The 14291-nt window shown below is 42.9% G+C and overlaps 1 protein-coding gene across 1 annotated transcript in view; it reads right to left on the minus strand.

Moving 5' to 3' along the window:
* Positions 1–1078: 1078 nt before the first annotated feature.
* LOC134822553 (uncharacterized) overlaps positions 1079–14291 on the minus strand; it is a 47460-nt gene continuing 34247 nt past the window's right edge. The window contains exons 2-8 of the mRNA XM_063833664.1: positions 8078–8157; positions 7164–7310; positions 6884–6993; positions 6058–6117; positions 3870–4081; positions 3287–3440; positions 1079–2425 (exon numbers count right to left, since the gene is read on the minus strand). Coding sequence (XP_063689734.1) covers positions 2278–2425; positions 3287–3440; positions 3870–4081; positions 6058–6117; positions 6884–6993; positions 7164–7310; positions 8078–8152 — 906 coding nt within the window. The 5' untranslated portion in view covers positions 8153–8157 and the 3' untranslated portion in view covers positions 1079–2277. The remainder of the gene's footprint in view (positions 2426–3286; positions 3441–3869; positions 4082–6057; positions 6118–6883; positions 6994–7163; positions 7311–8077; positions 8158–14291) is intronic.

The following is a 14291-nucleotide window of genomic DNA, read 5'->3' on the forward strand; positions in this document are numbered from 1 at the left end:
TCTGTGAGTTTTTCGTCACTTCCTGACATGAGTCAGACCTCAGCTGGATCCTTCCTGTTTAGCTTTTTCTGAGCTTCCCGCTCGACCTCCTTCTTCAATCTTCAATCATCATCATCAGTTAGAGCTGCCGTGCTCTCGAACTTTCCCTTCACACTCCACCACGGCACCTCCTTCGAGGCCTCTTGCCAGGTAACACCAGCTCTCAAACATAGGCAAGCTTACCGCGCACGGCGTTTTTTCTTTTTTGTTTCGTCGTTTCCGTGTGTGCCGTTTTGTGCCACCCTCTCTGCTGTTCCTGCGAAATTGCGCTCATTCGCTCTTCAATGGGCTGTTCATTTGACAGAGTTACTGGCTGGCACTCCAAACATCTTCTCACTCACAATCACCATCAATCAAATTCAAAATTATGCAATCAATCACTATACATCCACGATCATATGATCAAAACACAAAACTTTGTTATATACTGTTTCTGTTTGAGATTTGAATAACGTTACTGTAATGTTTCAAATTATATTTTAAATGTTTATCACGTACGGTACAAAACACTAGATCTTAACATGGTGTTTTATCGAATGTGATAGAAAAAATAACAACTCAAAAAATAAAATATCATTTTGGAACATGTTCATGGGAATTAAATTATTTTATTTGCACTTGTTTCTCTTTCAACAAAAGATGTGACGAAGTTAAATTTTTATTTTAAGAACACTCTTGCACATTATTTATTTCTATTATATTGATGCATAGTCAAGACGTGAGTGTTAGGGCTCTCATTGACAAATTTATGTTTAATCCTGTTTAATCCTGTTGACACCACTCCATCATATATAATCACCTCTTCACAACATCATCCCCAGCTGAAGACGGTTTACACATGTATTTTGAAAGTTCTAAACAAACTTTTTTACTTATATCATATATAAAATAATCCCCTCCAAGCTACCTTGTATATCTATCTTGTTGTATAGTTTATTTATCAGTAGCATCAAAATTGGACGTCAATGAACAACAAACAAGTATTTGCGGCATGCATATTATAATTTGTATTCTTTGTTCAAAACAAATTACAAGCCATTTCAATTAGGTTTATGATTATAATTTCTCAATTGTTTAAATATAAAATAGTCGGACACAAAAGAAAACAATGATATATTCTGTGTAAATGAAAATGTAGAAAATTTGTGTTTAGACTTTGTTGAGAGCAAGTGCACCGAAAATGATTTACTAACAATCTTAAAACCCACCGTTTTACTCTTAAAACTGGTGTTTAAAAATTCTGTTTGTTAAATTGACGAGAGATTATTTGTTAGTAAATCAAATTATCTTCGAGTGCTTAGAATAGAAAATGGCCATCGAAATAAATACTTAACGATACTTTATAATTATACCGCCAGGGAGTCCACATAGAAAATTCAAAAACCAAGTGCGTTGTGGAATGTGGTTATATCAATAAAATTTATCATTTACATAAAATCAGTTAATAAACTGGATTTTGGACAAGTCGTCACAAAAACAGACCAGCTCTAGAAATTTTTGTGTAACAGACCCTCAGGCGGTATAAAACAATTGAAGATTTTGAAACGAAGTTTTCAGCGTGACTCAAATCCACCATCACATCAACAGAAGAGGAAACAAAACAATTTCATTCTCATCTCTTCATCGCTCTACATTTTAAAAATCAATCATCCGAACGTCTTTTTAGAACAAAAGTCGTCTCAATAAAACCTATCACTAAAACAATCGAGCTACATTATATATCCTAACTTTTTGATCTTACGCAAAATAATTCACAAAATCCCCAAGCAGCGGGCACTACGGCCACTATTACAGCGGTCGCAGACTGATCTGTTTTTAGTTAGCGTAGACAGCAGACAAACAGTGATTTTGTTCCCGAGACTAAGATTGTACCCGGCATAGTATATAATCAACAAAATTTAATAAACAATTAACGAAAAAAATGGAAAATTGAGCGGTGAGGCATGGCGTCCATATGTTAACTGTTCTACAAACATTGCTAGACCTTAAAATATATCAGTTATCCAGATACCACATGAAGACCATGCTCCGGACGCTAAATTTACCACAAACATATAAACACTGGCCCCTCCTAAGTACGCGAGTACGCGAGTCCAATTATTACCGTTAATTTGTTTCCCCGTTAACACGCTCATAATCTCAATTAGACTTGATTATAATATTATGGATTAAACACGAATATAACATTGAACATAAAAATGAATAAATTAATGAGTGTTCGCTGTGTTCGTCATCTGGCTAACAGATGACGCAGGTATCTTTAGCTTTGTTGCACGAGGCGGGACAGATCCTGTGCTTTGAGCAGGTTCTCTGTCTTGCTTTGGGTCTGTACAGAGGAGCGTATGAACCTGAGGAGCGTTGGGGAGGACTGTCCGCTTGTGTTCTCCTGAAAACAAAGTTACATATTAACTGGGGGCTGGTAATAGTCACGTGATTGTAGCTCTGTCAGTTGATTGGTTGTCTGATGTTGCGGGGTGGAAGTTTGGCTAAGTGCCAAGCTTGCAGGAAATATCTCTCAAATCACGGTCACGTGTGAGAAGTTTTGAAATGGAAATGTGTAGCGGGAGATGGGTGAGGACCATGACAAGGTCTAGATTCTCACTTTAGGACTAAGAGCACTAGAAGAGCTGTATAACGAATCTAGAGGGATGGGTTTACGGGGCTTCCCCGGCAATTCCTTGAGTGGAGGCATTGAAATAGACAGGAAGCCTAACTAGACATACCTACACAGCGAATACAACACCTACTCATTGGTTACTTCACACTCCTAACTGTCATGTGATTGGACAGTAGTAATCACGTGACCTTACAAGGAAGTGATGCTAACTCCCGCCCAACGTAACCTCACAGTACAGGACCAGTAACATTTACACTACACTCACAGTACACCCCACTAATGAATTGGAGGGCGTTGGTCCGGTCTCACTTAGCCATAAAGCTCACTACACGTTACACTAGATGTTACACTAGATGTTACACTAGATGTTACACTAGATGTTACACTAGATGTTACACTAGATGTTACACTAGATGTTACACTAGATGTTACACTAGATGTTACACTAGATGTTACACTAGATGTTACACTAGATGTTACACTAGATGTTACACGGTCACCCCTATTGTTCGATATTGTATGTCACGTACTATTTGGTAATCAGTCAGGTCAGGATACAAATAAATAACATCAAATTTAAATTGTTAATTTACAAACCCAAAAGTAAAAATAGGAAGAATAAAAACTAACCGTTTGCAAACAGGGCAGTAAAATAACCATCTGTAAGGGGTAATACAGTAGCCCTCGTCTTTTATGAAGATATCGTACAGTTCTATTTCTGGTCGGGAGTCGCTACAGAAACAACAAGCGTCAGCATGTACCATACAACATCTGTGATCACAATCTGAAAGTAAAACAAAGTTAGAAGATATCCGGGGAGTAGAAACTAGAGTATTATCTTTTAGTTTTATCATGACATAGTTCTGGGCGGGGCTAAACAGTGACCGTTATTAACCTAGCCATCAGATTTATCAACCATCAGATTACATTGAGGCAGGATTATGTGAGATAAGGAGAATCAATTCATCAACTAATCAATTCACTCCGCATAACTTGCACTGCAATTAATAAAGTTCCCATTCATTAAGACAGTGAGGTGCTAATGGATTGATTCTCATGTTGTAATGCCAATATCTCCCCATATTACAAGGTTGAAATGATGTCACCCCGTACGGAAACGTTATGAATTCCAAATCAAAGTAGCATCTAAAAAACCTGTTTAAACAGAAATTCTTGTGATACTTGAAATATTTGAGACGGTGAGAAAACTCACCTTTACTGAAGGAGTCTCTCTGAGGTCTATTAGCACGTTTAACTGGCGTAGAGTAACTGCTACCACTACACTCGGTATCCGTGTAGTTGGTACACTCGGGAGTGAACCCGCTGCACTCTTTGCTGGGATATCGGCCGGGAGGGAAGTGGTCTGAGCGGGAGGGTGTGTGGGGCAGGGTGGAGGAGGAGGGTGGGTCTGTTCCGCGCTTACTGCTGAGGAGAAGGAGGCGGTTAGTTACAATGATGATGAAAAAAATGTTAAAAATATGTCATGATGAGATCAATGGTAATGTGACAGCATGATTATATCACAGGCTGTAGATCCAGATCATTGAATCTCCGTAATTGAGGTCACTGCGCTGTGTGGTGTGTCTGGGCCTGCGTCTAGTGTCGCCTCCCTAACATCAGACATTCTGTCAGACGCGCATAAGACAGTAAACTTTCACAATTTCACAGTACTGGAGACATGTTATCAGTGTGTTCCACAGTGTGTTCCACAGTGTGTTCCACAGTGTGTTCCACAGTGTGTTCCACAGTGTGTTCCACAGTGTGTTCCACAGTGTGTTCCACAGTGTGTTCCACAGTGTGTTCCACAGTGTGTTCCACAGTGTGTTCCACAGTGTGTTCCACAGTGTGTTCCACAGTGTGTTCCACAGTGTGTTCCACAGTGTGTTCCACAGTGTGTTCCACAGTGTGTTCCACAGTGTGTTCCACAGTGTGTTCCACAGTGTGTTCCACAGTGTGTTCCACAGTGTGTTCCACAGTGTGTTCCACAGTGTGTTCTAGTGTGTTCCACAGTGCTCCAATGTTGTTGTGTTCTACAGGTAGAGCCCAATGTCGCTACAGGTGTGCACGGAAATTGGAAAATATGCCATGGCTTAACGGAGCGAAACCGATGGAGATGATATAATGGGATTATGTGTCTGAATTAGAGTCGTCCCAGCAGACCGGTGCATATGTTAATATGCGGGGTAATGAAGGAGGAGCGGGGTAATGGAGAGGAGCAGATCTTTGGTAAGGAGCCTAATTTCAGGACCGGTCAAAGGAGCCACATCGTAACACTGGCTAACGTTTTCCTAAAACTAACGATATGGAACATCGCCACCAGCACTTTATCTGATGAACCACATGGTGCGGTAAACACATCACGTGGGCATATAAGGGGACCACGTGACTCAACAGGTGGTGCCAACCGTTCTTTTCGACTGGCTCGTCCGTCAAATGAGATTTACTATTTGTAAAATCAGTGTCCGTGGCCGGGGGCACATATTATCCAGGGATCAGAGGGCGGGTTAAGTGGATAACGGCTTTTTAACGAGATTTGTATGTAACGAGTTAGAGTTAATATGTGAACAATTCCAAGTTGGGCGGTTGCCAGCAATAACTAATGTATCCAGCCCTCATCAACTGAGAATTAGTATACTTACAGTACGGATATTAGTAAGTAGCTCCTAAGAAGATATGCACTCAGGACACGTGAGTATTTCATAATGGAGAGACACATTTAATACATGTCAGGTATTGCTTTTTTATCCGCTATTTTTAGGACCGAGCAGATTGTGACTCATAGGCATGCTTCCTTTGCTACCCTATTTTTATTCCATGACCAAATTCATTCAATCAATTTTCTGACAAGGACAAATTTTGGCGGACACGTAAAACAATATTCCTGACAAATCTAGGATTGTACAGCCCAGCACCACAGGATGGCAATCCCTGTCGCTGATTGGTTCAGACGTGAACACGTGACTACTCAAAAGCCCTTGATTGGTTCAGATGTGAACACGTGACTACTCAAAAGCCCTTGATTGGTGGATTCGTGTAATTTCGATATTAGTCTGGTTACAAGCATATTACAGGCCCCATAGAATTATTGTACGGAGTGAAAATCTGCGCAGACTAATACAATATTATGCAGGACCTGAAGCTGGGGAGCTGTGTTCCTATTGGCCCCCACTTATCATATGACTGTGGAATGGTCGGTGTGTGTTGGTTGCAAAACGTGATCTGCTAGAAATGCTTGGACCCTATAATAAGCGGAGATTTTTCAGCAAAAGCGGGTCTCATGTTCGTCTAATGGTACGTATTAAATCTATCAAGGAATGTGGTTGCTGATCTATGAAACATACAGCAGTCTCAACTTTAATGATAGAATACATATTTTAGGTTTCGATTCAATTGGTACTTACTGATTGTCGAAGTAAGTCTGGAAAGCCAAAATCAGGTTGTTGTTCGAATCATAGATGTACCTGTAAAAATAAGGCTTATTAAAATTTGATACTAACAACAAAACTTCAAACAAAACACGCTAAGAATTTGTCACTTCTGCCAAATATTAGCTGCGTGGTACACAAATCAACAAGATGCGATACAAACGAATAATTCCGCTACCGGGGAACAGGAATTTATCCGGAACCCAACTCGAAGTTCCCCACTTAAAGTTTGGAGATGCCGCTAAAGAAGCGGCTCATTACACACATATTTACAGAGAAGTCATTCCTATAAATACACTCTAAGTATGGGTCGTTATACTTAGAGTAACATGCTCCGAAGTGCTAAACGTGAGCCCTACTCTTCTAACTGTGTCACTAAAGGGAAGCCCTACTTATAATCGAATAGAGGCTCGGTTCAGGTCCACAGTCAACAGTGCAAAGCAAACAAACAATCTTCAGGTGTATTACTGTTTACAATTTAATTTGTTTTCTCCACACAGGATCTCCCTTGTACCATCTCTCTTGTATGCTTATTCCACGCCTCCAAAATTAACAAAGCAAGCTGCAGAAACTTGCTACTATTGGGTAGGCCAACTTGCAGGAGCTAGTCATTAAAACTATTATATATTGTAACGGTTTGCGCGGAGTTACAAAGTTATGTGTCGCAAATTCTACAAATATGTTCGTACCAGGTCGTGCCTGACACAAGTGTATCCAATAAAATATTATGACAACAACAAATAGTTGGTGAGTAACCCTGGCAACCGGGGGCGCGTTACCGTGACAACCTCGTTATACTTACTTCTGAGCTTTGCATTCTGGTTCGTCTGTAACGGCAGAAAAGATGTCGACGAGCTGCTTTTCTGACAAGTTGTTGAGGTCGAGGTTTAGTGCTTGCTCGACCAGTTTTTCCTGAAAATTGTGGTCAGGTTATGTAATGAGTTATTATGTAATAGAATGATGAGTGAGAAATATATATTATATTACAGAATGTCTGTATCAGACATCAACTTAATTCTTCTTATTGAACTATCGACAAAATGAGCTGAGTGCTCCTTATATGGGCATCACGTGATCCTCACCTGCTCGGTACCGCGGATGTCACTGACCCAGGAGGAGGTGTCAATGTGCCTGGTTGAAGCTCCGTCAGTTTTCCACCTTGTGTCCCGGTCAGGCGCACCGGAACCCGTGTCTGAGCTACTCTTCCAATGCTGGTCAGATTTCCACTGCTGAAAGATGAAAGTGTTACTGGCATAGAAATACTGAATACATATAGCGGTAAAGTCGCAGTAACAAATTCAATCATAATAGATTGTAAACTTTTGTTAAATGTTAATATTAATAGATTGTAAACAAGGATATCAGGAGGGAGCGTCTAATCTATAGACTGGTAACCAGTCTATAGATTACTGTTTTAGATTCGCGTACGAGGTAAAGTATGTGGATGAAGTTTGACAAGTCGAAACATAGTTCCTCAATTAAACGGACAGGGTCAGGACGTGTCGACATATTCGCTATACGGGAGAATCATTATCAAAATCAAACTTTTAAAACCTAACAATCCTTAACTTTTAAAAGTTTACGGCGAATACGATGATCTCTTTTAAAATAGCATCTACACAAATATTCATGACCGAGATTTTAACATATATCCGGAATATGGTCAAGCAGTTATTTGCAGATCAATCACAGAACTATTCCGGGACAGATCAGGTTCGGGAAATACGCAACGTGTGGGGAGCGACAAACACAATACCCGTCGCAACGCGTGGGGAGCGACAAACACAATATCTTTTACTTTTTCACGCGACCCTTTTTCATTTATCATTTTGTAGACAGAGCCAATCGAATGAGGAAATCACTATCGCATGTCAAACCAAGAGGGTGGGCCGTGGGGTCTGCCCACAAAGGCGTGCCCCACATATCGCATCTCAACATCTCATCCCGTGATGAGCGTGACGCTGCCCCACATATCTCCACATCCCGCCGCTCTTACCTTGGTGTAGTCGTTAAGGAGGTCGTGTTTGTTGTATTCCTTCAACAAGTCGTGTCCACTTGATGCACACAACATGTCATCTAGAAGGAAAGATTGGTTAGAAAAGATAGAAATCATTTCGTAAAATTGTAATTCAAATTAAAAGCTATGATATGGATACGGTAATATATTAATAAACAAAGTTTATCTAAATTCGAATATATGTGAAAGGAGAGAACTAGCGGATCATTCGAAAACATAGCTCTTTTTATCCTTTTTATAGTTATTTTTATTATTTAGGAGAGAAACCTCCAACAAATTAATCAACTCCCTAACTTACAATACAACGACTCCTTGATTAACATCATAAAAAGACCTTAATATAAACTAACTTAAATCACACAAGAAACTAGAGCCAGGCTACAACCGGCACTATGGCTAACAAAATAAGTACTGGGAGATGATTGTGGCGAAGTAAGGCAACAGTCCCGTCCCCTGTCCGGCAACTATAAAGTAGACCCAGGATGATGACGTCACGTGACACCGGTAGCCTATAAAGACGAAGGAGCGCGGGGAGCATATGTTGTGACTAATGAGACACTGCACCATTCCTGAAACACAAGGTCACGGACGGTTACAGTCGGCAGCTGCCCATTATTAATACAGCATGGTATCTGTGGAGGAGGGTTGGCAGCCAGACTAGGGCCGGCAGCCAGACTTGAGGCAAGATCGACAGTGAGGGAGCATCTTCCATATTATTGCCACAACAAAAATGGAGTAAGTTGGGTTTACAATTTACTATTGCTGACGAGGACTGAGAGGGTTACAAAGAGAAGGATCCACTTTGAACGGATACAAACAATTATACTCAGATTTGAACAGCCCACAAGAAACTCATCACTTAACCGGCTCATCGCTTAACCGGCTCATGAAATACCACCAGTCTGCGCTCACCTGAACTACAACTCCCTGAAGTGCACCAGACAGAGTCCCACTGGTTTCTGGCGAGCACTGAATTGGTAACAGGAAGTGAGAAATATGAAGTGATATAAGAAGCTGACAGGTCAGGAAGAGTAAAACATACTTGACCATCCGGTAATGTCACGTGGTGTAGGAGAGTGGTCTACCTTGCCTACCTTTGAGAACTAGCGGACCTTGACAAATTCTTTGAAATTGGGCAGTGTTTGGGCGGAATTAGACGACATTCTATTGTAAAGTCATGACTGAAGGACGAAACGTAGACTGGACCTGACAGAAAGAGACACTGCCTCTTCATCGGGTGTACGGCACACATTTTAACAAAACTCCATCAGGAGAGTAGACACTACTGTTTACAGCCGGTCTTTACAATGGAGGCAGCAGACTGACAAAATTAAAATAGAAAGACAGGTAACACATGAAACGCAGTGATGCACAAACGACGAGAGGAGGAAAAGAAAACACAAAGGAAAAGGCTAGAGCGAGGAAGTGTAAAACTGTTACATTTTGGGAGCTTGACTGGAAACATGTGTAAAACTGGACAGATAGAGCACCTGCAAAGAGCGAGAGAGCAAGGAAAGCCTGTTAAGTTGTAACACTCTCACTGAGTGAGGGCGCAGGAGGCCTGGGAGCAGTACAGCACAGAGAGGCCTATCTCTCTTACTCAGCCGATACTAGAAACCATGTTTACAGTGAACGTAACAGAGTAGCACAGCACAGAGAGGCCTATCTCTCTTACTCAGCCGATACTAGAAACCATGTTTACAGTGAACGTAACAGAGTAGCACAGCACAGAGAGGCCTATCTCTCTTACTCAGCCGATACTAGAAACCATGTTTACAGTGAACGTAACAGAGTAGCACAGCACAGAGAGGCCTATCTCTCTTACTCAGCCGATACTAGAAACCATGTTTACAGTGAACGTAACAGAGTAGCACAGCACAGAGAGGCCTATCTCTCTTACTCAGCCGATACTAGAAACCATGTTTACAGTGAACGTAACAGAGTAGCACAGCACAGAGAGGCCTATCTCTCTTACTCAGCCGATACTAGAAACCATGTTTACAGTGAACGTAACAGAGTAGCACAGCACAGAGAGGCCTATCTCTCTTACTCAGCCGATACTAGAAACCATGTTTACAGTGAACGTAACCAGAAACTCGGGTAACACTAGAGCTGCACTAATGTTATTAAGTATGTTGGAACTGAGAAGTGACACCATCAGGACTGATACAACAACAAACCCGGTATACAGACAGTAGACACATGGAGAATTCCTGGTGGAAAGTGGAGAAAGAGAAATTAGGTGGAATAGCCCGACAAGCGGCTAACAAGAAGATTCTCCGAAAGCAGAGAACGACAAAGAAATTCTAGTCTTACGACTCAACTTAATTGAAAAGTATCAAAGTTGATCACGTGCACGAATGCTGTACGCTCACTGGTCGGCCCATTATTTCCATTGATCGCATTGGGCCGGAAAAGTACCGAGAATTACAGGACGGAGTAGGGTCTGTATCCTAGACCTGGTGATTAGATTACAGTCAGCCAGCCCTTATCATGTCTTATTCACTTCTCTCATACCCAATACACGCAACCAAACACAATATATACAAAACATACTAAGGGATCCCGAAAATATGAGAAAAGTAATTCGGAACTAGCACACAATATCCTCTCCAGGCTAGCACACACTGTCCTCTCCAGACTAGCACACACTGTCCTCTCCAGACTAGCACACACTGTCCTCTCCAGACTAGCACACACTGTCCTCTCCAGACTAGCACACACTGTCCTCTCCAGACTAGCACACACTGTCCTCTCCAGACTAGCACAAACTGTCCTCTCCAGACTAGCACACAATATCCTCTCCAGACTAGCACACACTGTCCTCTCCAGACTAGCACACACTGTCCTCTCCAGACTAGCACACACTATCCTCTCCAGACTAGCACACACTGTCCTCTCCAGACTAGCACACACTGTCCTCTCCAGACTAGCACACACTGTCCTCTCCAGACTAGCACACACTGTCCTCTCCAGACTAGCACACACTGTCCTCTCCAGACTAGCACACACTATCCTCTCCAGACTAGCACACACTGTCCTCTCCAGACTAGCACACACTGTCCTCTCCAGACTAGCACACAATATCCTCTCCAGACTAGCACACACTGTCCTCTCCAGACTAGCACACACTGTCCTCTCCAGACTAGCACACACTGTCCTCTCCAGACTAGCACACACTGTCCTCTCCAGACTAGCACACAATATCCTCTCCAGACTAGCACACACTGTCCTCTCCAGACTAGCACACACTGTCCTCTCCAGACTAGCACACACTGTCCTCTCCAGACTAGCACACAATATCCTCTCCAGACTAGCACACACTGTCCTCTCCAGACTAGCACAAACTGTCCTCTCCAGACTAGCACACACTGTCCTCTCCAGACTAGCACACACTGTCCTCTCCAGACTAGCACACACTATCCTCTCCAGACTAGCACACACTTTCCTCTCCAGACTAGCACACACTGTCCTCTCCAGACTAGCACACACTGTCCTCTCCAGACTAGCACACACTGTCCTCTCCAGACTAGCACACAATATCCTCTCCAGACTAGCACACACTATCCTCTCCAGACTAGCACACACTATCCTCTCCAGACTAGCACACACTGTCCTCTCCAGACTAGCACACACTGTCCTCTCCAGACTAGCACACAATATCCTCTCCAGACTAGCACACACTATCCTCTCCAGACTAGCACACACTGTCCTCTCCAGACTAGCACACACTATCCTCTCCAGACTAGCACACACTGTCCTCTCCAGACTAGCACACACTTTCCTCTCCAAATGGGCATGTGTTTTAATTGATTTTAAACACATGCCCATTTTACCCCCCCCCCCCCTCGCCAGAACACACTATTTTCTCTGGACAGAGAGGTCAGGTGATGGTGCCTAAGGTGGGTTGGATAAAATTAGAGCATTTGAATGAGACTGACTGAAAAGTGAGGTGTTCAGGCAGGGCTTACAAACCATCTGCTGAAAGGTGGCGGCTAAATCTGACACTCACCAACAATGGAATCAGCTTCCCAGCACACAGGTAATTAATAGAGTCAAAGCAAAACTACTGACTGCCGGGCCACTTCACAGGATAATTCTTTCTCTCGGTTATTAAACATGTCCATAATATTACACATTACAGTGTACATTGTACAGTGTATAGTGTAAAATGTACAGTGTACTACATCCACACACACTCATCCACACACGACAAGATATATATACATCGAGTAAGCCGACCCTACAAACTTTATCTGATTTAAGTGTTGAAAGAGAGAGATAGAGAGAGAGAGAGAGAGAGAGAGAGAGAGAGAGAGAGAGAGAGAGAGAGAGAGAGAGAGAGAGAGAGAGAGAGAGAGAGAGAGAGAGAGAGAGAGAGAGAGAGAGAGAGAGAGAGAGAGAGAGAGAGAGAGAGAGAGAGAGAGAGAGAGAGAGTGAGAGACAGAGAGAGAGGTATTACGTGTAATAATACGCAATTCCAGAGTGTTTTAAAGGACGCGGTCAGACAAATTACTGAATGTTCTTCGATGGAGTTAGAACAACAGGGAGGTCTATAAACCATCTCGGAACAAAAGACAGGCTAGCCTCGGCTCGAGAACATAGTCCTTTTATATTTCTGCGGAGCAAGCTCACGCGGGGAGAGGAGCCAGACACGACAAACAATGAGAAATATTAGCGGTAAACAAGAAAACAATCAGAGCGATAGTCGGCATTAGGACAATAGGTGGTGTCTCACGAATTTGCATTAAGAGAATAAATTGTGTCCTAAGACGTAACCAATTTATGTGATATATCCGGCGCCGCTGCAACAGCACGACAATGCTGCTGGGGTGCACTGGTGGAGAAGCAGTATGATCTGGAGTTTAAACCCAGAGAGGTGCTCAAGTCTGAACTAATTCACATGAGGGTGGTATCCTGGTGTGACAGAAGGTGCCCAGTCGCACATGTGGTGGGTGCTGGGCTGGCAGTGCTGCGTCTGCCCCAGTTGAGAGGTCTAAATGGAGCAGTACTACCACCAGGCATTGTGTGAGCAGGTCCGGTAATAGTGGTGTTACGGGCCCACAGCTGGTGTCTGGATCACTTAGAGCAGACTGGGGAAGAGTCCCCCAACAACACCTGCTCTACACTTTCAGTCTACAACTACCTGGAAATGGAGCGCTGTCTCTCGGCCGGGGACTATAAGCGCTCCACGGGAAATCACCGACCGGAAAACTAGTCCATCTGTTGAATTGTGCCGTGTTTTCTGCGACAAAGAGAGCGATGAGACGACTTGTTGTTGTTGGTGGAGGTGGGGAGGCTGGTTTGTAAACGCACAGGTTGTTATCTGACCGGGACGTTAGAGTTAACAATCGGAGCCAGATGTTAAGTTGTTAACTGTGTTTAGTAGGGGGTTAATGGAGGAATAGTCCATTATATAACCTGCTGCTGCACTAGACTAACTCCATTATCTTTATGCCGTTATATCTCACAGAGTTAGAAGTTTACTGAAATTTAGAGAAGCATAACCGTTTATTGGCGAGAATTACTAGCGTCAAAGATTGCGACAAAAAAGAACACAGACTATTGGATGCAAATGATCACGCAGTGAAACCTTTCTATCCCTTTGAAGGATTAAATAAAAACGTGACCACAAAACTGTGGAACCTCAGAAAATTGAGAACGAAACTGTCAAGATCCTCGTGGGGAAAATGTGCGAGTGTTGATGAGAACGGTGGTATATATAATCAGTGACTAATGGGGCCTGGACAATAGATTGCTTATTATATGGTTCTTACCACCTCAATCCTTATTACATTTACACCTTGGATACGTCTAACGGCCTAGTTAGCAAGTAGGTCGTGACACGAGCACAGCCCGACAACCAATCATTGTGCGTCCTATAGTCACGTGGGCACGGCTCACCCAGTCTCAGGGCTGGACTCGTATCACGGGGTCAGCTTCAGTCCAATCTTCCTACCATCGCTGTCATGCACTACTTAATTAGGACCAGTCTGGACGGGGATCTTCAGGCCTGGTTGGACACTTTCAGTCACATGACACCAGGCTGAAGGGAGCCCGTTCGAAGTGCAATTTGACTGGACGGTGTCAAATAAGAAGTACAACTCAGTTCTGACTGAAGTGTCTGAGTTGCAGGGTAGTCACGGTCCTAATTCAGTCACCCTAATAACTAACTTGATGGCAAATTTAGCGA

Source organism: Bolinopsis microptera, chromosome 11 (assembly GCF_026151205.1).
Source record: "Bolinopsis microptera isolate Bmic1 chromosome 11, MBARI_Bmic_1.0, whole genome shotgun sequence".
Lineage (NCBI taxonomy): Eukaryota > Metazoa > Ctenophora > Tentaculata > Lobata > Bolinopsidae > Bolinopsis > Bolinopsis microptera.